The sequence below is a fragment of the Microcebus murinus genome, chromosome 27 (genome assembly GCF_040939455.1).
Source record: "Microcebus murinus isolate Inina chromosome 27, M.murinus_Inina_mat1.0, whole genome shotgun sequence".
In the NCBI taxonomy this organism is placed as follows: domain Eukaryota; kingdom Metazoa; phylum Chordata; class Mammalia; order Primates; family Cheirogaleidae; genus Microcebus; species Microcebus murinus.
The window spans coordinates 3772532-3791393 of record NC_134130.1 but is presented as its reverse complement, the minus strand read 5'-3'; the positions used below and the strand labels follow the sequence as shown (position 1 = coordinate 3791393).

Here is an 18862-nt window from a genome sequence, read left to right as displayed (position 1 = left end):
AAATAGAAAGAAATTAATTGGCCAACTAATATATATATAGAAAAAATGAGCCAGGCATGGTGGCGCATGCCTGTAGTCCCAGCTACTCGGGAGGCTGAGGCAGGAGGATCGCTTGAGCCCAGGAGTTTGAGGTTGCTATGAGCGAGGCTGACGCCACGGCACTCACTCTAGCCTGGGCAACAAAGCGAGACTCTGTCTCAAAAATAAAAAAATAAATAAAAATAAATGTAAAAAATATATAAAAGATAACACTGATCTTGATTACTGAGCTTTTTGGCACCCCCTATAATTCAGTGCCTGGGGTTGCCATCTCACCCGCCTTACCGTGACCCTAGCTCTGCTCCTGAACTTCCAGGACTTCTGCATTTCCTAAGCTGGGCACGGCGACTGTGTGCGTCCCAGAGCCCGGGTCTCCGACTTGGGTCAACAGTGCGGAGAGACCCGGGGCCTTCCCTGGAGGACTCACCACGACCTTCAGGGTCTTCTTGACGCCGTCGCTGATGAAGCGGTTGTACACGGCAGCCTTGACCTCCACCTCCTGCAGGCCAACCTTCAGGGGCACGATGACGTAGGGGATAGCCAGCGAGGTCTTGGGCTTGATGGTGACCGTCTGGTGGTGGCGCTTCTTGGCGGTGGCCAGGCTGCAGAAGGCCGGGTTGTGGAGCAGTTCCACCCTCACCTGGCAGGGAGAGATGGGGCGCGAGGGTGACACGGGGCGTACCTCGGGCTGCCCCCTCCCGGCCGCCGCCCGGCCTTGGCCACTGCCAGGGGCCCACCTTGAGCTCCTCCTTCTCCCGGTAGTTGTAGAGGACCGCCCGGATTTCCACCTGCTCGTTGCGCACCACGGAGTAGGGCAGCCGCAGGTCGATGAAGAAGTCCTGCATCACTGTCACCTCGTAGGGGTCCGCCACGCAGATCCCTGCCCGCGAGGAGACAGAGCGTGCAGCGCCAGGGCCACGGGGCTGGGAAGAGCGCGCGGAGCCCCGTGCCAGCTGCAAGTCCCCGCCCCTCCCGGGGTCTCGCTCTCCCCTGTCCCCACCCCCACCTCCACCACCTGGGAGCTGCCCCTAGCCCGGCCTGTCTGCGGAGGCCCAGCGGTGGCCGGGGCAGGAGGCTACTGTCCCTTAATGATCTCGATTCTCTTCGCAGACATAGATGGGGAGGGAGGAAGCAGGGTCGCCAAGATACGCCACGTCTCCCACATGGCAGCCCCAGCTCTGTCAGTGCTCAGCACTCCAAAGGTGGCTAGCTCAAGGGACAGCTGAGTTTTTGCTTTTTTTTTTTTTGAGACAGAGTCTCACTCTGTTACCCAGGCTAGAGTGAGTGCCGTGGCGTCAGCCTAGCTCACAGCAACCTCAAACTCCTGGGCTCAAGGGATCCTCCTGCCTCAGCCTCCCGAGTAGCTGGGACTACAGGCATGCGCCACCATGCCCGGCTAATTTTTTTTTCTAGATATATTAGTTGGGCAATTAATTTCTTTCTATTTATAGTACAGACAGGGTCTCGCTCTTGCTCAGAGCTAGTTTGGAACTCCTGACCTCGAGCAATCCGCCCGCCTCGGCCTCCCAGAGAGCTAGGATTACAGGTGTGAGCCACCGCGCCCGTCCTGGGTTTTTGCTTTTACTGGGTGCATTTTTACTCACATGCATTTAATCTAACTCAGATTGGAACTTAGAAATGGGTGCTCAGGCCGGGCTCGGTGGCTCACGCCTGTAATCCCAGCTCTCTGGGAGGCCAAGGTGGGAGGATTCCTCGAGGTCAGGAGTTCGAAACCAGCCTGAGCAGGAGCGAGACCCCCGTCTCTACTATAAATAGAAAGAAATTAATTGGCCAACTAATATATATAGAAAAAACTAGCTGGGCATGGTGGCGCATGCCTGTAGTCCCAGCTACTCGGGAGGCTGAGGCAGGAGGATCGCTTGAGCCCAGGAGTGTGAGGTTGCTGTGAGCTAGGCTGATGCCACGGCACTCACTCTAGCCTGGGTAACAGAGTGAGACTCTGTCTCAAAAAAAAAGAAAAAAGAAAGAAAGAAATGGGCGCTCATCGTGAATGCACAGAGCGCCTCTGAACCCCACGTTCTCAGAGGGTGCCTTCCACGGCGTGTGGCTGGAATCTCCACCTTTAAAAGGCGAGGCTTGATTCGGTGGCTGGGAAATGATTAAGTGTGTTGGCGACACCTTGAGTATGACAATTCGCCTTTTCAACTGTAAATTTCATGACACCTAAACTACAGGTCAAAGTATTCCCAAGGAAACTCTAGCATCGTGAGTGAGAAGCCCTGGAGTGTAAAATATACGCTAGACTTCGAAGACCTAGTAAAACAGATCATTAGTGATTTTGGTACATTCACAAATTATTATTAATTATTACAAGATTTATTGTAGTGCCATTATTATTAGTGGGATAGTGGTTTTGCAACTTTTTACAAAATGTTGAAATGATACTACTTTGGATATGTTTTGCTTAAATAAAATGTGTAATAATAAATTATGTTATAATTACAACTATATAATTAATAATAAATGATATAGTATATGGCATATATAATTTTATAATTTTTAATATTTATCTTATATTTATGTTTTATTATTATATGTTATAAGATATAGCATATATCTTATATATTCTATAGTATATTATATTACATATTATCTCTTATATTTATATTATACTATATTTATATTATATATTATATATAATTTATATTTACAAAATTTATATTATATCACAAAATATATATTTATTCTATATTCTATTATTTATATTCTATAAATTTACATTCTATATTTATAATTACAATTTTTTTTTAAGTTGGAAGAAGTATTTGGCAGTATTGTCAAGCACCTGGCCCCTCTACATTCTATATTTATAAAATTATTTGTTCTATATTTATTCTATATTATATTATTTATATTCTATATAAATAATATATTTTAATATGGAATTTACGTTATATAATGTTATATAATAAAATATATTATATAATATGTTAACAATAACAAGTATAATGCATTTTAATGATAAATTATTATTATAAATTATAACAAAATAAAAGTATAATAAATAAGTGCTGATTTGGGTATAAATAGAATATTTACACTTGATGTGAATTTTAATACACCTGCTTTTTAATGTTTCAATCTCTTTTCAACTACTTAAATGTTCTGGGAAAAATTAACTTTTAAAATATATGCAAAACATATATTTGGGGTACACAGTTTTCCTCCTGCCACAGACTCCAATACGGCTTGGTGCAACACTGGACTTTATTTAAGATTTGGATATTTTCTTCCTCATGGAGTTTTTTTTTTTTTTTTTGCATTCGCTTTGATTTTTAAAAAACAGTGCATTGGAATCCTAGTGTTTGTGACGACTGGGCACGCCCTTAACTTCCGTGCCTGAGGACAGAGCCCCAGACTCCTGGCCCTACTCCCAGCCCTGCTGTCAATCAACTACCCCTACTTAACCCCGGCCAATCGGGGTCTCACATCAGGTTACTGGAGGCGGGCACAGGTGCCCGGGAAAGGGCCCACCCTCTGCCCGCTTTCTGTCCTGTTGCACGGATCTGGCCTCCCAAGCTTCAGCCATGCATTCCATCCTGCCTCCCTCGTGTACCCCCTTCGTTGCTGTGCCCACCCTCATGCGGGCACCACCGCTGAAAAGCTCCAGTGGCAACCAGCTCTGCGCCACAGCTATGCTGCTGGATGCATTTCATCATCCACGGGTCCCCACCCGTGGGACGGGCAGCACCAAGAGTCGCCCTAATGTGAACCACGAACTTGGGGTGAGGACGACGTGGCCGTGGAGGTTCATTGAATGTAACCAATGCACAGCTAGTGGGGGACGCTGACAGTGGGGGGGTGCATGGAGGGGGGGGGGACAGGGAACGCATGTGAACTTTCTCCTCGATTTTGCCGAGGATTTTTCTCCTTGATTTTAAAACTTACTTTAAAAAATAAAGCGTATTTTTTTTTTAATAAAAGCACCAATTTTAGAGACTACGCTGCCCCCCATAGTCTAGCTTTGTGACCAGGGGCAGAGTGTGAGCTATTGGGTTGAGATGGAATGAGAAAAGAGCGAGGGGGCCTAGGGGGTCCCTGCTTGCCTGGGGCCAAGCCACCCCCCTCGCTCACCTTTCTTGTCCGACAGGCTCACCGCCAGGATCTCCCAAGTGGTGATGGAATCTTTCAGAAACACGTTCATGATCTTGGAGGCCAGTCTGTGTGGGGGAGAAACCCGGGCATTAGAAGAAGACATCTAGGCTGGGCGCGGTGGCTCACGCCTGTAATCCCAGCACCCTGGGAGGCCGAGGCAGGAGGATCGCCTGAGGTCAGGAGTTCGAAACCAGCCTGAGCAAGAGTGAGACCCGTCTCTACTATAAATAGAAAGAAACTAATTGGCCAACTAATATATCTAGAAAAAAAAATTAGCCGGGCATGGTGGCGCATGCCTGTAGTCCCAGCTACTCGGGAGGCTGAGGCAGGAGGATCGCTTGAGCCCAGGAGTTTGAGGTTGCTGTGAGCTAGGCTGATGCCACGGCACTCACTCTAGCCTGGACAACAAAGTGAGACTCTGTCTCAAAAAAAAAAAAAAAAAAAAAAAAAAAGACATTTAGCGGGGGGAGTGGGCGCCAGCGTGGAAAAAGCCCAAGGGACAGGTTGGAAGGGGGATGGGGGGTGGGCACAGGTAGGTAACAAAAGGCCTGATTTTTCTAGATTGGGCTGTGACGGGGCACGGCCATTCCAGAAAAGACGGGAGATTGCGGGCGCACGGGGTGGATTGAGTGTGGGCAGGGGGTTACCCCAGCCTCACCCGTCTTTCGGGTTGTCCTTGAGTCCCCCGTCAATCATCGTCCACAGCCAGCTCTCGGGGAAATGGCTTCTGGAAATGATGTCCTCTTCTGGGATGATGTCCTCTTCCAGGTCGCCTGCGTTTAGATGGGCGTTTAGAGACGGTCCTGGCGGCAGCATCCTCAGACCCTGTCTGTACCCTGGAGAGATTCCTGACGCTGCGACGAGCTTTTCCTGAACCCCCCCACGCCCACCCCCAGGCACACTGGCCTTTGGGGCACCTTCCTCCATAAGAAAAACAAAATGGCTAAAAAAAAAATAAATAAATAAAAAAAATAATAAAAATAATAAAAAAATTAAAAAAAATTTAAAAAAAGAAAAAAAAATTACAGTTTTATATACAATATAAATACAATAAAATTACAGTTATATATTCTGTATATATATATACAGAAATATATTATATTTCACAGTTGTACCGGTACAAAGACAGGCAGAACACAGGGAGGGTGATATTCATGTTTTCCCCCTCTGGTTTTTAAAGAAATGAAAGTGTTTGTGTGTGCCCCTAAAAGGCTCGGAGTCCTGAGACACAGGACATTCTGGTCCTCAGCCTGGGCAACAGAGCGAGACCCTGTCTGAAAAACAAAATAAAACAAAACACTGCCCCAAAACAACTGGACAGTTGGATTGCATGAGGGCTCAACCCTGGCTGCGTTTTCCTCAAACGTGATGGGCAGATTTTAGCTGGATTCTGGATTCTCTACAACAATAAAGTAGGTGGAATTCCACCCATAAATCCACCCCTACTCTGGAATAATCCATCAAAGTGCCTTTGGGTAGTAACTTTTTTTTTGGGGGGGGGGGGACAGGGTCTCACTCAGTCACCCAGGCTGGAGTGCAGTGGTGTGACTGTAGCTCACTGCAGCCTCCAACTCCTGGGCTCAAGCGATCCTCCTGCCTCAGCCTCCCAAGTAGCTGGGACTACAGGTGAGCACCACCAAGCCCGGCTCATTTTTTAAATTTTTTTGTAGAGATGGGGTCTTGCTATGCTGCCCAGGCTGGTGTCAAACTCCTGGGCTCCAGCGACCCTCCCGCCTTGGCCTCCCAAGGTGCTGGGATTACAGGCGTGAGCCAGTGGAAGATTCCAGTACTACCGTCCTCCCCGCTCAGACAGGGAAGCCTCCCCTACGCAGGCCGCCCGCCTGCCCCCTCCCCGCGCGGGTGACCTACTCCTGGCCAGGCCCAGCGGCCTGAGGCGCGCGTGCTGCCGCCGGAGCTCGGTGATGTAGCCGCAGCAGTCCAGGAAGGCCTTCACGCAGGCCTCGCCCAGGATGACGAACTTGGCCCTGCGCTGGCAGGGGAACCGCATGGGGTTCTCCCGCATGCCGTCCTCGCAGCACTTGCGCAGCTCCTTGGGGTACCGGCCCGCTGCGGGAGCACAGGCCCGCGACAGGCCCTCAGCAGGGGGCTCGAAGCGGGAGGGGCGCGGGGCAGACCCCCGGGGGGACCTCCCCGCGGGCAGGCCCTCCTCCCCCTCCGGCCGCCCCACCTTTGTCCATCCGCTTCTCCATGAGCTGCACGGAGCGGCGGCGGCGGGCGGCTGGCTTCGGGCACTCGGGGTCTGGGGGACGGGCGGAGCAAGGGCGACATGGACGCGGCCCCTAGCATAGCCGTGACGGGGGGCGTGTTCTTGTTCCCATTAGACAGAGGGGGAAACTGAGGCCCAGACGGAAGCGATTCACCAGTACGTGGTGGAGGCAGGACTCGAATCCAGGTCCCCGGACCCCAGAGCCTGGCTCTCAGCACGGGGGAGGGGGAGGCACTGCCCCTCCCCCGCCCCGGCCCCGGCCCCGCCCCCAGCCGCCCGTGGCGTGCTCACCTCCCCTCTGAGCCGTCTCCTGGCCCAGGCTGGTCTTGAAGGCCAGCCCCGCGTCGCTGAAGACGCCGGCGTAGTCCTTCCCGCTGCCCGGGGTGCAGCCGATGTCCGCCTTCTCCACCACGTCCCAGATCTGCGGGGGACAGGCCAGGCCGGCGTGCCACCTGCAGCTCCCCGCCACGCCCGCCTGCCTGGCTCCTCCCGCACCGGGGCACCCCGCCTCATGTCCCCACGCTGCTGCTCGGCCACCTCTCCCACCCCCACCGCCACCTCCGCCCCAGCCCTCCCCCACCCCGCCCTCCTCCTCAACCCCTCCCCACCCAGCCCTGTCTCCAGCCAGCGGCAACCCGTCCTCAGGTCTGTCCCCAGGCCCCTCCCAGCGCCTCCCTGGGGCCGTGCCCGAGCTGACACTGGGCATGCTCGCCTCTGTCTTCAACTCCGGCCACCGACCTGTCCAACCCGCGCACAGCCCCGGCCGGCTGCCCTCTCCGGGCCGTCCCCGCCTCCTCGCCCTGACCCCGGCCCTCGCCCTCCACTGCCGTGTCCTCCCCAGCCCCGGGACGCAGGCGCACCTTGCTCTGGGTCAGCCTGTTCTTGCTGTTCAGCACAAACACGCCCTTGTCCACGGCCACCAGGCCCACTCGGGCCCCCACGTCGCCCTCTATCTTGAGGCTTATCTGCTGCCCGGGTGTAGGCTTCCGGTCGTCCTTCCCGCCACTCTTCACCACCAGCTGCGGGGACGCGAGGGGAAGCAGGAGGGACAGGTCAGAGCTGCCAGGAGCGAAAGGAGGCGGGGGGGGGAGGGGTGCGCGCTCACCGTGCCCACGCACGAGTCCTTCACGTCCACCCACACGGAGTCCGCCACCACCTCCCTCTGGCCGTTGGTGCCGAGCATCGTGTAATACGCCACGACGCGGAAGGAAGGAATGAAGTCCTTCGTGACGCTCAGCGGCAGGACCACCAGGTCCTGGCCGGGCTCGTGCACCTGGCGCCCCGCCTTCAGCAGCTTGCCTTTGTTCATGATCTAGGGGACAAGACGGCATGAGGCTCCCGCGAGGGACAGACAGGAGTGGGGGCGGGGATCTCGGAAGAATGGGGACGGCGGGCGGTGGGGGTGTCCCTGGGCGCGCGGGGGCAGCCAGGAGGAGCGGCTGAGGGCCCCAGGTGGCCACGGACCAGGTAGGTGTAGTAGCGGATCCTGGCGTCCAGGCTGGGGTGGGCGCGCAGGTGGAAGTTGATGTTGAGAGTCTCGCCGGGCTTCAGCTCCACGCGGGGCACCGAGAGGTGCAGGTAGTTGTTGGAGTTGCCCATGGGGCTGTAGGGCTGCGCCTGCATGGTGTTGGTGGCCTGCTCGGCGTCCGAGATGCCCTCCTTCTTCGTGCGCACCTGGCCGCCGGGGAGAAGAGGGACGAGCGCTTTCGACCCCCACCCCTCCCCAAAGACCCCCACCTCCTCACCCCTGGGACCTGGAAGTATGTGGCAAAAATGAGTTTTACAGGCCGGATTCGGTGGCTCACGCCTGTCATCCCAGCACTCTGGGAGGCCAAGGCGGGAGGATTGCTCAAGGTCAGGAGTTCAAGACCAGCCTGAGCAAGAGCGAGACCCCGTCTCTACTATAAATAGAAAGAAATTAATTGGCCAACTAATATATATAGAAAAAATTAGCCGGGCATGGTGGCGCATGCCTGTAGTCCCAGCTACCCGGGAGGCTGAGGCAGGAGGATCGCTTGAGCCCAGGAGTTGGAGGTTGCTGTGAGCTAGGCTGACGTCACGGCACTCACTCTAGCCTGGGCAACATAGGGAGACTTTGTCTCAAAAAAAAGAAAAAGGAGGGGTGGGGTTGTTTACAGATGGGATTAAGTTAGGGATTTCAGGATGGGACCCTTCATAAAGTTGGGTCAAGTCACCAAATGGTGGTCGTTTGTCCCCGCAGCCACAGAAGACTGGTGTACATGCTGAGCCCGCGTGAGGCAGATCTCCTAGCAAGGGGGGATGGGGAGGGACCCGGGACGCCTGCGGTGTGCACACGAGCCTGCTTCCCTCCAGAGAGGGAACGCAGCCACGGCCTCTGGGAGAACCTTGCCCACCGCGCCCGCGAGAGCAGGAAGACTGGAGCACCAATGCATGCTTTGCACCAATGCATGTGAGCACCAATGCATATGAGCACCAATGCATGCTAGCACCGATGCATGCCAGCACCAATGCATGTGAGCACCAATGCACGTGAGCACCAATGCACCGAGCACCAAATGCATGCTAGCACCAATGCATGTGAGCACCAATGCATTCCAGCGGAAGAGCCCCGCTGTCGCTATCGCAGTGGGGACCCTCTCTGCAGACCGCGGGAGCCCCTGTGTGGAGGAGAAGCCTCCATGCGGATGGAAACATCTCCGCACGAGTGGCCGGAGCCCTTCACGCAAAGGGCCACCGCCCCCGCAGGCCCCTCCCACCGTCCTCCCGGCGGGGGTCGGGAGGCCGAGGCCCACCGTGATGCTCAGCGGCTGCCGGGTGTCCTTCGTGTTGATGGTGAGCTTGGCCACGCCGTCGTCCTGGGTCTGAGCCTCCACGTTCTCGTGGCCCTGCACCACCACGGGCACGCGGCGCGCCGGGGAGCCGTCGGGGTTGGTCACGTACACCTGTGTGCACGGGGGCAGGTGGCGGAGGTTCGCGAGGATTCAGGGCTGTGGCCAGGGCTCCGCGAGAGGGGACTGGGGCCCCGCGGGTCTGGGTCTCACCATGAGGTCAAAGGGCATGGCTGGTTTGAAGTACTTGGCCGTCTTGGTGAAGTGGATCTGGTAGGGGGAGGTCACGATGGGGATCCCGCTGCGCTCCGCCTGCACCATGTCGCTGCCTGAGGGGACCGGCCGTGAGGGTGGGCTCCCGGCCACCCCTCGGGACCAGGCCTCGCCCCCAGACTGGGCCCCGCCTTCACTCCCGGCCTCCCCCCCCAGACTTGGCTTCCTCCTCTGCCAGCCCTCCCTTCCCAGACGCGCGGAGGGTCCCGGGCTCACCCGAGTGCAGGATGACGGTGGCCGACACGTACAGGGACTTGCCCACCAGGGAGTCGGCTCCCGAGGGCTGCACCCCGTCCAGCAGCACCTTCCGCTGCAGCACGGCCTCCCCGGTGCCGTCCTCGATCTGGGGGGGGCGGGCGGCTCAGAGGCGGCGGGGACCGGGCAGGGCTCAGAGACGGCGGGGACCGGGCAGGGCTCAGAGGCGGCGGGGACCGGGCAGGGCTCAGAGGCGGCGGGGACCCGGCAGGGCTCAGAGACGGCGGGGACCGGGCAGGGCTCAGAGGTGGCGGGACCGGGCAGGGCTCAGAGGCGGCGGGGACCCGGCAGGGCTCAGAGGTGGCGGGGACCGGGCAGGGCTCAGAGACGGCGGGGACCGGGCAGGGCTCAGAGACGGCGGGGACCGGGCAGGGCTCAGAGGCGGCGGGGACGGGGCAGGGCTCAGAGGCGGCGGGGACGGGGGCAGGGCTCAGAGGCGGCGGGGACCGGGCAGGGCTCAGAGACGGACGGGACCGGGGCAGGGCTCAGAGGCGGCGGGGACCGGGCAGGGCTCAGAGGTGGCGGGACCGGGCAGGGCTCAGAGGTGGCGGGGACCGGGCAGGGCTCAGAGGCGGCGGGGACCGGGCAGGGCTCAGAGACGGCGGGGACCGGGCAGGGCTCAGAGGCGGCGGGGACGGGGCAGGGCTCAGAGACGGCGGGGACGGGGCAGGGCTCAGAGACGGCGGGGACCGGGCAGGGCTCAGAGGCGGCGGGGACCGGGCAGGGCTCAGAGACCGCGGGGACCGGGCAGGGCTCAGAGACGGCGGGGACCCCGCAGGGCTCGGAGGCGGCGGGGACCGGGCAGGGCTCAGAGACGGCGGGGACCGGGCAGGGCTCAGAGACGGCGGGGACCGGGCAGGGCTCAGAGGCGGCGGGGACGGGGCAGGGCTCAGAGACCGCGGGGACCACGCAGGGCTCGGAGGCGGCGGGGACCGGGCAGGGCTCAGAGACCGCGGGGACGGGGCAGGGCTCAGAGGCGGCGGGGACGGGGCAGGGCTCAGAGATGGCGGGGACGGGGCAGGGCTCAGAGGCGGCGGGGACGGGGCAGGGCTCACAGAGGGCGGGGACCGGGCAGGGCTCAGAGATGGCGGGGACGGGGCAGGGCTCAGAGGCGGCGGGGACGGGGCAGGGCTCGGAGACGGCGGGGACCGGGCAGGGCTCACAGAGGGCGGGGACCGGGCAGGGCTCACAGAGGGCGGGGACCGGGCAGGGCTCAGAGATGGCGGGGACGGGGCAGGGCTCAGAGGCGGCGGGGACCGGGCAGGGCTCACAGAGGGCGGGGACCGGGCAGGGCTCACAGAGGGCGGGGACCGGGCAGGGCTCAGAGATGGCGGGGACGGGGCAGGGCTCAGAGGCGGCGGGGACGGGGCAGGGCTCGGAGACGGCGGGGACCGGGCAGGGCTCAGAGGCGGCGGGGACCGGGCAGGGCTCACAGAGGGCGGGGACCGGGCAGGGCTCAGAGATGGCGGGGACGGGGCAGGGCTCAGAGGCGGCGGGGACCGGGCAGGGCTCAGAGATGGCGGGGACGGGGCAGGGCTCAGAGACGGCGGGGACCGGGCAGGGCTCACAGAGGGCGGGGACCGGGCAGGGCTCAGAGACGGCGGGGACGGGGCAGGGCTCAGAGACGGCGGGGACCGGGCAGGGCTCAGAGGCGGCGGGGACGGGGCAGGGCTCAGAGACGGCGGGGACGGGGCAGGGCTCAGAGGCGGCGGGGACGGGGCAGGGCTCAGAGATGGCGGGGACCGGGCAGGGCTCAGAGGTGGCGGGGATGGGGCAGGGCTCAGAGGCGGCGGGGACGGGGCAGGGCTCAGAGGCGGCGGGGACGGGGCAGGGCTCAGAGGCGGCGGGGACCGGGCAGGGCTCGGAGGTGGCCGGGGCACTCAGAGGGGCCCTCTGCCAGGTACCTCGACTCGGGTGAGGGACTCAGCCAGGGAAATCTTCTGGTCCCCATCCTGGACCCCGAAGATGACAAAGGCGACTCCATCCACGTTCTTCCCATACAAGAACCTGCGAGGCGAGGAGGGCTTCATAGTCTCCCTCCCGGTCTCTCCCAACTTCTACTGCCTGGGGCTGAAGACCCCAATGCCACCCAGCCCCTCACCTGGCCACACCCCTGGCCCTCACCTGGCCTCCCCTGGCCCCATCCATAGCCCTCCCCTGGCCCTCCCCCCTGGCCTTACCTGGCTGTGATGGTGACCCCCAGGCCATTCTGGTCATAGATATAGTAGAATTTCTCTGCAGGCTCCAGTATGACCTCGAAACTGGGCAGCACTGGGGTGAGAGGCGGCGTTGGCGTGGCCAGCACTGGGCCCCGCGCTCGGGGTCCCCCCACCCCGGTCCCTCCCCCTCTTACCGTACTCTTTCACCTCAAACTCAGCCGAGAAGACCTGGTTTGGTGAATTTTCGTAGTAGGCTCGGATCTTCCACTGTCCCATGCTGCGGGGAGGGTGGGTGAGTGGCCGGGCCAGGACTCGCAGCCCCCCAAACCCGCTCCTGGGTTGGGGGACCCCCGGACCCCTCCCCTAAGGAGCCTGACATACTTAACCAGCTCCGGGATGGTCCACGACAACGGCAAGATGCCAAACTGGTTGTGAGAAGAGAAAGAGTCCAGCTTGACGGGAATGCCTTCCGGGTTCTGCCAGGAGACAGGAGGAGGGGTGTGGGATGCAGTGGCCCTTCGGGGACCAGGCTTAGCCTCCCGGCTCTCCCCGACTTCCCCCTGTCTGGCCACTCCCTCTGCGCCATGACTACAGGGACAGTAGACGGACAGCCTAGGTTCAGATCCGTGCTGTGCCACTTACAGGCTGTGTGACCTTAGGCAAGTTACCTAACCTCTCTGTGCTCAGTGTGCCAGTGTAGAAAGAAGGAGATGATAGTGGCACCTTCCTCACTGGCTTGGGACATAGCTCCCATAGGTGAGAGTTTGCTATTATCAGAGTCTCTCTGAAGAGCAGCGATTAATGAGCATGTATCAGCCGAGTTGCTGCCGGACCTTGTGCCAAGCATGGGACAAAAACCACAGGTCGCTGTCCGCGTTCGACTACGAGAACAGCCGCCTAGCGTGGTTCGACCCACTGCACAGGTGGTTTTGTGTGTCGCCAACAGCTAAACACCAGGACACAGCGCGGCAAGGTGTGGCTTTCTAGTTCCTCTTAGAAATGGGGAAATTGCCCATCAGCCCCTGAAGCCGGATGTGTCACTCGCCTGGTCCCCGTCACACGGTTTCAGTAAATCCTCAGGACAGTCCCATGGCCCCAGCCCCAGCCCCTCACCTGGCCCTGTGGTTACCGAGCCTCCCTGCATGCCACGCACGGCCCTGGGTTCGGGGGATATGACCCTGAACCAACTGATAAAAATCCCTCCCTGATGGCCGGGCGGGGTGGCTCACGCCTGTGATCCCAGCACTCTGGGAGGCCAAGGCGGGAGGATCGCCCCAGGCCAGGAGTTCGAGACCAGCCTGAGCAAGAGCGAGACCCCGTCTCTACTATAAATAGAAAGAAATTAATTGGCCAACTAAAATATATATAGAAAAAATTAGCCGGGCGTGGTGGCGCATGACTATAGTCCCAGCTACTTGGGAGGCTGAGGCAGGAGGATCGCCTGAGCCCAGGAGTTGGAGGTTGCCTTGAGCGAGGCTGACGCCAAGGCACTCTAGCCCCGGCAACAGAGTGAGACTCTGTCTCAAAAAAAAAAAAAAAAAAAAAAAAAAGACCTGAACAAACAGATAAAAATCCCTCCCCGTATGGAGTTTAGGTTCGCTGGAGCGCAGGGCAAGAGGAGAGGTAATTATCAAAGAAATAAGTCCCATTTTCAGAATGTGCAGGAAGACAGGAGGGGTGTGTGTGTGTCTGTCTGGGCTCGGGGTGGGTATTTGCAACTTTCTAGGGTGCTCAGGGAGACGTTGTGACGTTGGAAGGAGGCGGGGGATCAAGCTGTGCGGATATTTGGAAGAAGAGGCTTTTCGGAGAAGAGGACACAGCCTGTGCAAAGGCCCTGGGGCAGGACTGCGCCTGGCATGCTGGAGGCACCGCCAGGAGGCCCATGTGGCTGGAGAACAGTGAGCGATGGGGAGCGAGGGAGGCGGGGAGGGCGGAAAGGAGATGGGGCAGGGCCTGGTGAACCTCAAGGAGGACTTTTACTCCAAGGGAGGTGGGAGCTATGGAGGGCTGTGGGCAGAGGAGGGACGAGCCCTGACTCGGGTGCTCACAGGCGCCCTCTGGCGGCTATAGGTAAATGGACAGGATTATTATCTGCCATTATCCCAGTGTTCAGGGGAGGAAACTGAGGCTCAGGGAGGTGAAAGACCAGGGGCTTATCCGAAACGAGAATCCGCCTGGCCTCCCGGGGTCTGCGCGTCACCCCCAGGCCTGTGTGTCTCTAGCCCTTGCCCCGGCCTCTGCTGCTGTGCCGTTTCCAGTTCTGCTTCAACGTCTGTCCCCTCCTGTCCCTCTGAGCCCGCCCCTGCCGCCTCTGGGCCCGGCTGGTACCTCGATGCTGACCATCACCGTGCGGCCCACCGGCAGCAGCTTGTGGTCCACGGTGAAGATCCGATAGCGAACTGGACGGGGTGGGGGACGAGGAGGCCTGGTGAGCCCCGCCCCTCCCCCGCCCGCCCCTCCCCCTCCCGCACCCTGCCCCTCCCCTCCCGCACCCCTCCCGCATCCTGGCCCTGCCCCTCCGCACCCGCACCTCTCCCACACCCCTCCTGCATCCTGGCCCTCCCGTACCCCTCCCCCTCCTGCACCCCTCCCGCATCCTGGCCCTCCCCCTCCCGCACCCCTCCCGCATCCTGGCCCTCCCCCTCCCGCACCCCGCCCGCATCCTGGCCCTCCCCCTCCGCACCTCTCCCACACCCCTCCTGCATCCTGGCCCTCCCGCACCCCTCCCCCTCCTGCACCCCTCCTGCATCCTGGCCCTACCCCTCCCGCACCCCTCCTGCATCCTGGCCCTACCCCTCCCGCACCCCTCCTGCATCCTGGCCCTACCCCTCCCACACCCCTCCTGCATCCTGGCCCTACCCCTCCCGCACCCCTCCCGCATCCTGCTCCTCCCGCACCCCTCCCCCTCCTGCACCCTGTCCCGCATCCTGCCCCTCCCCCTCTGCACCCCACACCCCTCCTGCATCCTGGCCCTCCCCAACCCACACCCCTCCCGCATCCTGCTCCTCCCCCTCCTCACCCCGCACCCCTCCCGCACCCCTCCCGCATCCTGCCCCTCCCACACCCCTCCCCCTCCTGCACCCCTCCTGCATCCTGGCCCTACCCCTCCCGCACCCCTCCCGCATCCTGCTCCTCCCCCTCCGCACCCCGCACCCCTCCGCACCCGTGGAGCCGGGCGTGTAGATGGTCTTGTCCGTCTGGATGAACAGGTACCCGCTCTGCAGGCTCACCAGCACCGGCTTCTCCACCACGGTGGGCCCGAAGCTCGCCCGGATGATCACGAACTTGCGCCCCTTTTCCGACCTCAACTCCTTGGTGGCCTCGATCTAGGCACGGGCCGGGCGGGCGCTGGTCAGGGGGTGCGCTCCGAGCCCGCGCGCCCGCCGTCCCGCTTCGGGGGCCTCCTGGCAACGGAGACCCCTCACCCCCCGCCCCTGGTTTGTCCAGTTCTAGGGGACCCCCCCCCCCGAGGGGGAGCCGAGAGGGAGCTCCGAGAAGGGAGGACTCGAGCGGGGCAGGGTCGGCAGGAAGGGGGACTCAGAAACCCGGAGCAGGCTGCCAGGTGAGGGGACCCAGAAATGGGCGGAGACTCAGAGAAGGGAGGGGCTTAAAGGGGAGGAGACTCAGAAAGGGGTGGGGCTCGGAAGGGGTGGAAACTCAGAAGGGGCGGGGCTTAGAAGGGGCGGAGGCATAAGGGGAGGAGCTTATAAGGGGAGGATACTCAGGGGGAGGACTTGGGGGGAAGACTTAGAAAGGGGCGGGGGAATAAGGGGAGGAGCTTATAAGGGGAGGAGCTTATAAGGGGAGGAGACTCGGGGGGAGGACTTGGGGAAGACTCAGCAAGGGGCGGGGCTTGGAGGGGCCGAAACGCAGAGGGGAGGAGACAGGGGGAGGAGCTCTGAAGGGGGCGATGGGCGTGGCTGTGGGTGTCTGTGTGCAGCGCCCCTCCCAGTCTGCGCCCACCTTGACGGTGACGGTGCCCAGGTAGCCGGTGGCACTGGTCAGTACGGTTTTCTCATTGGCCAGCGTTTGCTTCTTGGTGAAGTCCTGGACAAGGACAGAGACTGGAACGTCGCCTTGCGCATCGTGGGCCTCCAGCACCAGGGTCTCCTCGCTGTCCAGCCGCAGTACGTTGGGGGTGATTATGGAGTACCTGTGGGGGGCACCGGAGCCGAGCTGCCATCCCAGGCATGCGACACTGCGGCCCTCGCCGGGGTCAGCGCCTGGCCGAGCCTCTGTTCCCAGGCGCTGCGCCCCGGTCTCCGGCCCTGGAGAGGATCCGGTGACCGTCTGGGGCGCCAGCAAACGCCCTCTAGACCTGCGTCCCTCTCCGGGCCGGACACCGCCTCGTCCGTACGGGCAGGGCGCCAGCCGCCATGACTCCCAGCGCCAGCCAGCTGGGCCTGGCCTTTGAAAACTTGGAGAACTAGGGGCTGCGGATCTCACCAAACCCTGAACCTCAAAACCAGGATCAGCAACTGCAAGTCTTCAGACTTCCAAACCCACAATCGCCTAAACCACACACACCAATGCCCTAAACCTCTACATCTTTAAACACCCCCAAATACATAAACAGGCAAACCCTCAGACACCCCGAATTCTACATGCCTAAACCCACCCCAAATCCTAAAGCCCCCTAAACCTAAACCTAAACCTCTAACGCTCCAATGCTATAAATAAACACAACCAAATCCAAACACCCCAACCCTCCATGAACCCAAAGTGCCCGATCTCCAAACTTACAGTGAAATCAGTTAAGTTCTCAAACTGCAAACTCGCAAATCTTGTAAAGGGCAAACTTCCAAACCTCCAAACCACCCAAGCACACAATCACAAAACTCCACACACATCCTAAACCAACAGACGACCTCAATTCTCAACTCCAAACCCCCAACCCCACAATACCTAGATTCGAACACACACCCAACCCAGAAACACCCGAACCCACAGACAGCCCAAACTGATAAACATCCCAACCTGCTAACCCCCGAATCTGCAAACGCCCCCATGCACCTGTGCCCACAAATGCCTGCTCCCGCTCTAGGAGTAGCCCCATTGGCGGGAGAGAATCCTTGACTCACATGGGATTCCCCAGGCTCAGGGGTAGGCAGGTTAGCAGCAGCAGCAGGCTGGGACCCGAGGCAGGCCCCATGGTGCAGGGACGGTGGAGGGACAGAGGGACCGAGGGGATGGATGGGGAGGGACTGAATAACAGCTGCAGGAGCTGCCTCTTATCTGGCTCCTTCCTCTCCCCCACTCAGCTCCTCCTCCCGACAGCCTGTACCCTCCCTGGGGCCTGCCCAGATTTCTCAATACCATTTCCTAAGTTTTTCAATCTCTGGGGCCAACTCCTCGGTGGAGGGGTGAGTAACCTGAGGGCACGTTCCCCGGCAACATGGACATACCTGCACCCTGCCCTGGCCTTTCTCAGGATCAGGGCCAGCTGAACAGAGCTGTTGCACCCACTTTGTAGTAGAGAACCACTAAGGTCTGGAGAGCCCCACCCTCACCCTGACCCCAGATATCTGGGCCTCATTCCTAAGTTCACTTTCGCCCATGCATTTATTAATCAAACCTAGGAGTCCCTCTCTATGCTGGGAGCTAGAGTCCCCTTCCATGCTGAGGAAGGGGGAGGGACAGACACTCTCAGCCCCATGGCATGTTTTTTCCCAGTGGAGAAGAAGAACTTTGCTTCTTGGAGGGTCAGGGAAGACTTCTTGGAGGAAGGGCTATTACCAATGGGCTTTGAAGTATGCGTAGGAGTTAACTATCCAGGGGAGCTTATTTTCCAGGGAAGCTCCCTTCACTTATCCTTGTCAGGAAGCCTAAGTGATTTATGTTGGTGAAAAAAGTCACAATTCAGGATAGTTCTCATTGCTAGCTTACATCAACATCCCCTTAGGATATTATTATTTTAAATTGTATTAGGCCAGGCGTGATGGCTCACGCCTGTAATCCCAGCACTCTGGGAGGCCAAGGCGGGAGGATCGCTCAAGGTCAGGAGTTCGAGACCAGCCTGAGCAAGAGCGAGACCCTATCTCTACTATAAATAGAAAGAAAGTAATTGGCCAACTAAAAATATATAGAGAAAAAATTAGCCGGGCATGGTGGCACATGCCTGTAGTCCCAGCTACTTGGGAGGCTGAGGTAGGAGGATCACTTGAGCCCAGGAGTTTGAGGTTGCTGTGAGCTAGGCCAAGCAACGGAGTGAGACTCTGTCTCAAAAAAAAAAAATAAAAGTTGTATTGATTTTGTGTGTGTATATGGATAGTTAATATATTCACATGGATCAACATCTAAAAGGTACAAATGCCTATCGAGGGAAAGGTGGTCTTCCTCCCATATGTGTTGACAGCATATTCTACATTCTATTCTTTCTGGTCTCCTGGGCTACATACTGTATTTTTCATGAAGAATGTACCTTAAATCATTTCATACCGCACAGAACTTCCTCATTCTTATGGGTATCGGCCTCCTATTAATCACACTGTGTGAAGTGCTATTGGTGCACAGCTATACTTCTGTGGTTTCAAATCATGCTCCCTGCAGTGAACTTGCGTGAGTTTCCATCAGGTGTGATCTTTGGGCAGGCGACTGATAAACCTCTCTGAGCCTCAGTTTCCCTCGTGTAAAATTGCAACAAGAAAAGAGAAAACTCTGGGTGAACATCTGGACGCGTTAGCAATCTTGCTAGGCAGTGCCGAATTCCCCCTCGTAGGGGTCGTGCTGATGTACACACTTAGCATGGCTACATGCAACTGGCTGCCAATTTCCCCGTTTCCCCTCCACCGGAGCATGGTGGCAAACTTTGGGATTTTTGCCGGGCTCGTGGGTGGGTGCAAACTGGTACCTCGGTGTCATTTTACTTTGCATTCCTCTGATGCTCAGCTGCGTGGCTGCCTGGGCATAGGAGGTGGACGGTTAAGGCCAGGAGAATGGTGTGTGGGTAGAGGCCCCGATCCCAGGACGGGTGGTTTCCAAAA

At 58.9% G+C, this 18862-nt stretch overlaps 1 protein-coding gene across 2 annotated transcripts in view; it reads right to left on the bottom strand.

Annotated features, from left to right (window-relative positions):
* The window catches only part of C3 (complement C3), a 33621-nt gene extending 16526 nt beyond the window's left edge, over nucleotides 1-17095 (bottom strand). The window contains exons 1-21 of one of the 2 annotated variants that reach the window (XM_075998215.1): nucleotides 16961-17095; nucleotides 15843-16032; nucleotides 15043-15205; nucleotides 14208-14278; nucleotides 12261-12355; nucleotides 12074-12156; nucleotides 11901-11991; nucleotides 11625-11727; nucleotides 9682-9808; nucleotides 9406-9521; nucleotides 9157-9306; nucleotides 7847-8056; nucleotides 7488-7694; nucleotides 7243-7401; nucleotides 6674-6803; nucleotides 6344-6415; nucleotides 6025-6222; nucleotides 4814-4991; nucleotides 4135-4220; nucleotides 777-919; nucleotides 467-679 (exon numbers count right to left, since the gene is read on the bottom strand). In XM_075998215.1, the coding sequence (XP_075854330.1) occupies nucleotides 467-679; nucleotides 777-919; nucleotides 4135-4220; nucleotides 4814-4991; nucleotides 6025-6222; nucleotides 6344-6415; nucleotides 6674-6803; nucleotides 7243-7401; nucleotides 7488-7694; nucleotides 7847-8056; nucleotides 9157-9306; nucleotides 9406-9521; nucleotides 9682-9808; nucleotides 11625-11727; nucleotides 11901-11991; nucleotides 12074-12156; nucleotides 12261-12355; nucleotides 14208-14278; nucleotides 15043-15205; nucleotides 15843-16032; nucleotides 16961-17031 (2856 nt within the window). In that variant the 5' untranslated portion in view covers nucleotides 17032-17095. The remainder of the gene's footprint in view (nucleotides 1-466; nucleotides 680-776; nucleotides 920-4134; nucleotides 4221-4813; nucleotides 4992-6024; nucleotides 6223-6343; nucleotides 6416-6673; nucleotides 6804-7242; nucleotides 7402-7487; nucleotides 7695-7846; nucleotides 8057-9156; nucleotides 9307-9405; nucleotides 9522-9681; nucleotides 9809-11624; nucleotides 11728-11900; nucleotides 11992-12073; nucleotides 12157-12260; nucleotides 12356-14207; nucleotides 14279-15042; nucleotides 15206-15842; nucleotides 16033-16960) is intronic. The other variant, XM_075998216.1, reaches the window with a different exon arrangement.
* Between the last annotated feature and the right edge of the window lie 1767 nt (nucleotides 17096-18862).